Below are 8112 nucleotides of genomic sequence, written 5' to 3'. Positions count from 1 at the left end.
GTGCCCACAAACTCTTAGCTTTACCTTTCCTAATTTACATGCCTCAAAGATCTGTTGTGAGGAGTAACGGGCTAATAGTTAAATTGTAAGAATGATTATTATACACACAGTAATAAAATATATTGTAATATTACTTCATCCAAACTCTCATTGCTCTAATATTTTCAAGTAAATTGTCCATCTATTAGTGCACTGAAGTCTATTTTAAAGTTTCTGGCTTTTGTTTTCAGAACTGTGTCTGCAAAGCAAAAAGCTCCTGCTACTGTGATGGAACAAAAGGTAATAAGGTAAGACTGAATATATTTTTACCTCCAAGCTTAATATGAGCCAGCTACCTTTGTAGCTCCCTCCACGTACCCAGCCTTGCCCATTCTCCACTACACTCCTAGCCAAAAAAAGAAAGTTGAACCTTATAGTATGCACTGGCATTTAACAATCTCAGGCCATAACAGACCAAAGGCAGAAAAGGGTTTCAGGGGCTGTACTCTAGTGTAGAATATCTTGTTTGCAAGCCCTGTTTTATAGTAGTTGAGCTCCGGCTCAGGTACCTCTGCTTGGCGCTAACCACAGCTGGAAAGGTAAGGCTATCTAATAAATAGGTTTTGAGATATAGAAATACTAAGAGTTACAGTTTCTACTGGTAGAAGAAAAGTAGCTAATTCACAAATGGAGTGCAGCTTTTCAGAGAGGTCCTGACTATGGTTAGACTGCCCCTCAGTACTATGGCAGTTGGAATACCAAAACAACATAGGCAAGTCCCAGTCATATATTCATATAACTTTTCAGACATAAGTAGCCCTTTTGGTTTATAAATGTTTTCATGTGCAAAAGTGCTTGCTGAATCAGGCTGGAAAGACTCTCAGATCAGGCTGCCATACGTAGGTTTATTACAGCATAATGTGCACTGCCAACTGTGGTTTGAGAAAGGTGAATTTTAATGGAAAAAGCTAAAAATTAGCTTTATTAGTTATTACAGCAAGTGATAACTTATTAATAATTATACTCCTCTTCAAACTGAACTGAAAAAAATATTTTTATTGGTCTAACTTTGATTTAACTAAGATGAACTGTGAGACTTTAAGAAAAATGAGAATATCATAACTACCTACTAAAAGACTGAAAAAAGATTAAACAGTGTATTAAGTAGACAGTTATTAATAAAAATGTGTATTGAGGGTATAGTTGTTCAAGAAGGTCAGGATAATTAGGTAATTCATTGTGCTTTACAAACTCTGGAATGTTAATAAATGCTTATAGGATCACAGCTGTGTCAGCCACAGCATTCAGGAATGAAGATAAAGCTACTAACACAATGTACGAATCAGTAAAGTTTTCAAAAGATAAAACTACTGGCCAAGAGTTGGGGACCCCTCCTATCACTTGCTTCTGTGGCAATGTAGCCTTGCTGAATGAAGAAAGGTTCAGGTCTTGAATATTTTTCACAAGTTAGGACTGCGTGCCATCTAGTGGCAGATCTTGGTATAATACAATAATTTTTTTGTGGGTATAAATGGTTGTAGCCTTGTTGGTCTAAGAACATAGGCAGGCAAGGTTCTTTGGGTAGATGTGGTATCTTTTATTAGACCAACTGAGTAGCTGGAAAAAGGTTCTTGGCAAGCTTTGGATGCAGTCACCCTTCTTCAGGCATAAAGAGTCTCTACTGTTCTGAACTTCCAAGAAGAGTAATATTTTTTCCTATCTTTTTTGAATCATCCTGAGTAAACTACTCATTTTAAGAAGCTAACTTAATTTCCTTCCTTTTTACTTATCATTTATTTCAAACTTAGTAACACAATTATCATTTACTAGATGGAGCTAATTGATGCTTTCATAAAAACCTTTCCTTGATCACAACATACACTGGGTATAAAATAGCATTTCTAATCTATTTTAAAAGTCAAAATGCTCATCTGCCTGAGAAGAACTGAATTTCTAAGACACATTGATAAAGCAATGAGAAAATTTTGTCTAAAAGAATGAATAATGAATGAATACCTCCATTTTCTTTTCCCAGCTTTTATAGCATTTTCTATTGTTGTTGTTTGTATTTGTATTTTCATAGCTCTAATCATGGACCAGGACAGGGCCCTATCATACTAAGGGCTATATAACACAAAACAAATAGACAATCTCTTCCCAAAAGAGCTTAACTCCATAAATTATTATTTTAACCTGCATGCATCCCTTTGAAAAGGGTCAGAAAATAGTTATTTACAATTATAATTTTGCTAAAATTTTGAAGATGAATTCCCCTAATTTAAATTCTTCTACCTCCTCAATGCCTCTTTTGTTACTATATTTCTGCATGAACGTGACATCATTTTACCCCCTATGTCTAAGCTGAAAATGTCAAGTATGGTAATACTTGTGAAATAACTTATCCCCCAAACAACAACAAGACAACCAACACGGATGGAAAGTTTCCTGGGAAGCCTATTCGAGTTGGAGGACAAAATGTTATGCCATGCTACTGTGTGGTATTCATGTACCTCTGCTTTAGGAAAGCACTTAAATATTTGCTTTAAGTCCATTTCTATTCAGACCAGCATTTCAGCATGTGCTTACTTTTAAGATTGTAAGATTGTACATGCATATTAGGGTAGCCCCTGTGCTTTGTCATAAGCTTAAATGTAGTGGCCCAGATTCTGATGCTTCTGCATTCACAAAACAGCACCCTACTCCACTGGGACCTCTTGCACTAACGAGCATGTGAATTTGGTGGGGACTATTCATGGACTAAGGAACTATCCAGTGAGGATGGGATTATCAGAATCGGCACAGTGATGGGCAAATAAAAGTGAATAGGTGCCCAAAGTAACTAAAACCTCTTAAATAAATTAACAGAAGAAAGACAAAGATATTTTATGGGCTTCTTTGTTTTGCTGCTTACAGGGTGAAAAGGGCTTTCCTGGTGTTCAAGGTCCACCTGGGATAATAGGTTTTCCTGGCCCTGAGGGGCCTCCAGGGCCACAGGGACCCAAGGTAGGTTCCTGATCTGTGTGTGTGTCAGCAGGTGTATGTGTCTGTGCACAAGTGAGGGATAGGATTTATGTAAAGAACTGTGGAAATAATAAAAGCCATAAGACTGTCCTTTGTTCAAAGCAAACAGACTCCTACCTGCTCTCCACAGCAAAGTGGCAAGGCATATAATAGTAATAGGCTGTGTGTGGCTACCCTGGTAGAGCTGTTCACTCAGGGTCCCATTGCAGTTCCTATTTCCATACAAAATTTATGTAAATTAACAAGTGCAAGCATGTCATGTGTCCAATCCTTACACTCTCCCATGCAGTTTACATATTCCCACAGCCTATTTATTCCACTGAGTGACTTGATTGTGAAAAGTGTTTATACGCCATGGTTATGTTTGTTTCTTCAGCCAAAACTTTGGAATTTTAGAACTAAAGTAAATAGTCCCGTGCTGTGGCTCTTACCTCACTCCAACTTTTCCCTGCTCCCTAGTGAGTAACTTGCATTGATTTACATAAAAAGTGGGGTGGTGACATAAGAATAAAAAAGCTAAGTATAAGGAAGGGTAAACTACCATGAGACCTCTCGCCTAAATCCACTTAAGCACCAACCTTAAACTTTTCTTAGAAGTGGCATGAATACAGAAAAACAATATTTAGATTAAAAATTGTAATTATTTTTATGCTTAATTTTTTCATTGTGTTTTAAATACAGTAGGGTGTGTGTGTGTGTGTGTGTGTGTGTGTGTGTGTGTGTAGGTGTGTGTGGGTGGAGGACAAGCATAAGGAACAAGCATAATAACTGTGAGCCACCGATTATAAGGTAGAGTGATTTTCTAACAATTTCTTAACAAAGAGCGCTGTCTACCATCCTTAGAGGTGGAGAAATCAAAACTGATGCAGCAAGAAATAACAAAAAAAGGGAGAAAGGAGAGTAGACAATACTCTTTATAAAGGCATTCCCTCTTTAAATCCAGTGAAGTAAACACTGGGGATAGTGAGGGAGGGAAAAAGGAAGACTGTAATATACAAAGGGAAAACACCAGGGAAGGAAAAATACATTTAAGGACCATGTTGACTTACAAGTAAATGAGTATAAACAGGTCACAAATAATGTAGTCTGAGAATGAGAAGGTTTCTAATGGTCATAAGTTCTCTTCTAAATATCTCGCAAACATAATACTGGTGGAACAGTACCTAATTTTTGGCACTCTACCTACTTTTAAGATAGAGTTTGATCAGTTTATGAAAGGGATTATTTAACAAGGATTAATACAACAGCAAGGGACTGGATTTAGTCATGCAAGAGGTCCTTTCAAGCCCTCTGTACTTAAAAATCCATCTGTTTAGCAAATGCTAAGTTTATTACAAAATCAAGGTACTGAAATTTATCTCAAAGACTGTTCTGTTGTCAACAGTAAATCACCTCCATGAACAGCAAGATTACTTTGTGTGTAAATAAATCCTGTTTATAATAGTATCTTGTTTGCGCATTGTTGCAAAATTTGGTCCAAATTTCTTGCTATGTTTACAGTTATGTCAGGGAGCTCGTATAAATTGATTAGCTATTTTGTTCAGTCTTTTGGGCCTGTGAGCCACATAGGGAGTTTTGCTGACCTGTCATGGTTTGGGTCAGCAGATCTTCCATCCCATCCAACAGATCACCAAAGCTCCCTATGTGGGATGGGGTCCCAGCTGGGCTGAGAGCAGTGTTCAGGAGCAGGATGGGTGGGCAAGGCCAGGATCATGGGGCAGGGTCACAGGCCTGGGACCGGGGCAGGGACAGAGCCATGATCTGCTGCCCACATGCCCCTGTGACAGCCGCAGGTTCTATGGGTAGGGGTGTGCAGGGAGTGGATTGTGGCTCAGCCTTAGCTTCAGCTTCACTCTGTCATCACCCCAAGACCCTGAACTTGGCCCTGGACGCAGCTCCCCATCCAGCTGTGGCCTCATCCCATCCGCCTCGCTGTGCACCCTACCATGGAGGCTCTGGGATCACAGGGCAGCGACAGTGCAGGGCTGGGACAGAGCCATGGTCTGCATGCTCCTGCCCACAGAACTGGCGCTCTTCCCTGACCCTGGCCCCAGGTTGTCACTGCCTCACAATCCTAGGGGTCTCCATGGGGACTAGCTAGGACCTGTGCGGCTGGATGCATGGCTGGGAAGAAGGGGTGGAGCTATGGCCAGACAGGGAGTTGTGTCCAGGTCTGGGTGGACAGGATGGGGCTGTGGGCATATGGGGAGCTGCGTCCAGAGCTAGTTCTGGGCTCTTGGGGACATGACAGCCTGGGGCCAGGGCTCAGAAAGAGGCACAGTGTGCTCCTTGCACACACCTGCCCCCAGAACCAGCGCCCATTGCAGGGACATACAGGCAGCCGATTGCGTTGTCACCACCCCAAGGTCCTGGGGTCTCTCTGGCCCTGCATGCCCACTTGCACCCAGGCACCACTTCCCACCTTCCCGCAGCCCCATCCCAGCTGCCCAGCTGAGCAGCCTGCCCATGCAAGTCTTGCCCCTGTTGGTGGGGGAGGGGCAGATACGCTGAGGGTGCTCAGGCAGCGCGACTAGGGCTGGGGCTGGGGCTGGCAGCCATAGCAGATGGAAGGAGCCACCGCGTCCAGGGCTACTGGGAAGTGTATCTAGCTGCTGTGCCACCCCAGCCGCACTGCATGCCTGGGGGCAGTGGGAACAGCTGCACATGCCATGGCATCTGAGCTGGGCAGGACTGAAAGACCCGCTACAGGCCAGGCAAAATCCCTTAACAGGCTGGATTTGGCCTGCGGGCTGGATTTTGCCCTCCCCTGGTTTAGGGCTTAGAATCATATAAAAACACATTTTGGTATGTTAAGCTCTGGATAGTCTTCAATTCCCTTTTGGGTGCAGTGGAAAGGTTTTGGTTGTTATCTATGAAGTTTCAGATTTAACTCTTGAGGTGACCTTTTTCCTTCAGATCCTTGTTATTGTGGGTTTTGGGGGTCTGTGATGGGATAAAATAATAATCAGAGGGGGATAAGATACTAGCACTAGTTGTGGCAAACACCTTTTAATTTGTTTAATGCACATATAGGAATAATATAAATAAGTGATTTGTAGATGCTGACCTTAATATCACAAAAATTGCACATAATTTTAATATATGTTACTTTTTGTTTGTGGTTTAGGGTTCTCCAGGGCTTATGGGTTTTCCCGGACATAAAGGTGTAAGGGTAAGCGTTAGTTAGATAACCTTGTTATGAATTGTGTCATGTTAACTATTTATGTGGCTTACTATCAAATAAAACCATGTACTACTGATGGTGATATGCATTTGTGTGATATTCATAATGTCTGCAATGCATGCTAATGTGCATTTGAAAGATGTGGCACTGAATATATCCTCTTTTAATTATTTCCCTTTTTTACTTTGTTATGCTATATGTGAGTCACAGGTGTGCTTATTCAGTATTTATCTGATTTCGGTGTTCATCTATGCTGAAGTTAGATTGGGAAACTTTTCTGACCTTAAAATGTTTTAATCTATGCATAGTTTGCAGATGCCAGTCCTATCTGCTGTCCTAGGGGAATGGTTGGGGAAAATTAATTAGTCATTTGAAAAACACTGGACTACCTTCTTAATGTTCATTTGGTTCTTACAAGTGGGGTAATGTATATATGATGCATTCATTTTTTCCTAATTTTGTAATATTCTTTCTCTGTCTCTTTCTGTATCATTAGGGAAAGCCAGGACTGCCTGGTTTTTCAGGTTCCCCAGGCCTTCCTGTAAGTAAAATAAAAATAGATTTAACCAATTTTGTTACAAATAGTAACTTCTGTATTCCTCAACTCAGTGTCAATATTCAGCATTTTGTTGTCAGTTAATTTAGAGATAACAATCTTGATATCAGTAGTTCTTATTCATTATAAAGTTGTAAGAACACATTGAAAGTCTTCTGAAATACTGCATCGACCTAAACTATTTCACTGTCATCATAAAGCAACATAATTGTTTATTAACAAACTGCTGACAATTTTTCATTTTATTTTAGGGTGAACCAGGAAAGGCTGGTCCTCCTGGACAACCAGGTATTCCAGGATGTGACGGTATAAAGGTAGGAGTCAAACATTATACAGTGCTTCTGGGAATTGTTAGAGGATGTCCTTAGAAATATAAGGATGCTGCCAAAAAAGTACTCTGAAATGCCTTTTTTCAAATCCATTGGAAATTCCCTTTGTTCCAGTCTACCACCTCATTGATTAGGACATTTTTATATGACTGCCTTTGAAAAGGAAAAAGTGTGGTAATCACTTGTGTAGTAACCACATTTAATCTTTTCTGTGATGTTTCCCTATCCTGAGGATGCAGGACGAGGGCGAGTTAGATTATAAATAATTTCTCTAAGCAGTTTGAAACTCTTTTATCTACTGTGCTTTGTAAGCCTTCATTTATAATATGTCTAGACTGAAAACAAACTGTGATTAATGTCTTTATTTTCAGTTTTCATTTTTTTTGACCCTGAAATAGCTGTCAGTCAGCCATGTAGTCAAGAGTACTAGATATTCTTGAAGGGGGAAACATCTTGTTAGAAATCATAGATAATCAAATAAATGTGTCAGCGGTTCTTCTAACAACATTAATAATAAGAAAATGTTTATTTTCAGGGTGAACAAGGATTTCCAGGGCTCCCAGGGAGAAAAGGTGCTCCAGGCAGGCCAGTAAGTGTCTAATATTAGTGATAAAATTCAAAGTAATGTGCTTTTCTGTCAGATAAAGCCTATTCATCTGAAGTTCACAAAGTCCCTTACAAATAAATAAGTTTCCCAATCTACTTCTGAGATACTGGGCTGTGGAAGCCAACATATTTCTACCTTGAAAACTTAGGAAAAAGGGGCTTATGGTCCATTTTGCAAAGTGACTTATGTTTTGAAGCATTGGGTTTGTGGGGAGGGCCCTATTGCCCTGAACATCATAGTTGATGAACAAATGCAGCTTCTTCATTAATATTGAGTGTGCAATGTTTTCTGAAAATTGAACGCTGTTTCCCAAGTTGAGGATTAAACTGGAGGCAGCCTTACTAATAGGTGCTCTTGAAAATTAAGTAGTAAGGTCCAGAACCTCAAAGAGATTTAAGCATGTACTGTAAATACCTTTGACCTGGGTCAGCTGAAG

At 40.2% G+C, this 8112-nt stretch overlaps 1 protein-coding gene across 1 annotated transcript in view; it reads left to right on the top strand.

The window, feature by feature from the left end:
* The first annotated feature begins 210 nt into the window (after nt 1–210).
* COL4A3 (collagen type IV alpha 3 chain) overlaps nt 211–8112 on the top strand; it is an 88496-nt gene continuing 80594 nt past the window's right edge. The window contains exons 1-6 of the mRNA XM_019533046.1: nt 211–287; nt 2893–2982; nt 6128–6172; nt 6681–6725; nt 6992–7054; nt 7605–7658. Of these exons, the coding sequence (XP_019388591.1) occupies nt 6143–6172; nt 6681–6725; nt 6992–7054; nt 7605–7658 (192 nt within the window). The 5' untranslated portion in view covers nt 211–287; nt 2893–2982; nt 6128–6142. The remainder of the gene's footprint in view (nt 288–2892; nt 2983–6127; nt 6173–6680; nt 6726–6991; nt 7055–7604; nt 7659–8112) is intronic.

The sequence above is a fragment of the Crocodylus porosus genome, unplaced genomic scaffold (genome assembly GCF_001723895.1).
Source record: "Crocodylus porosus isolate Cpor-Errol unplaced genomic scaffold, CroPor_comp1, whole genome shotgun sequence".
Classification (NCBI taxonomy): domain Eukaryota; kingdom Metazoa; phylum Chordata; order Crocodylia; family Crocodylidae; genus Crocodylus; species Crocodylus porosus.
This window is presented reverse-complemented; position numbering and strand designations above follow the sequence as displayed.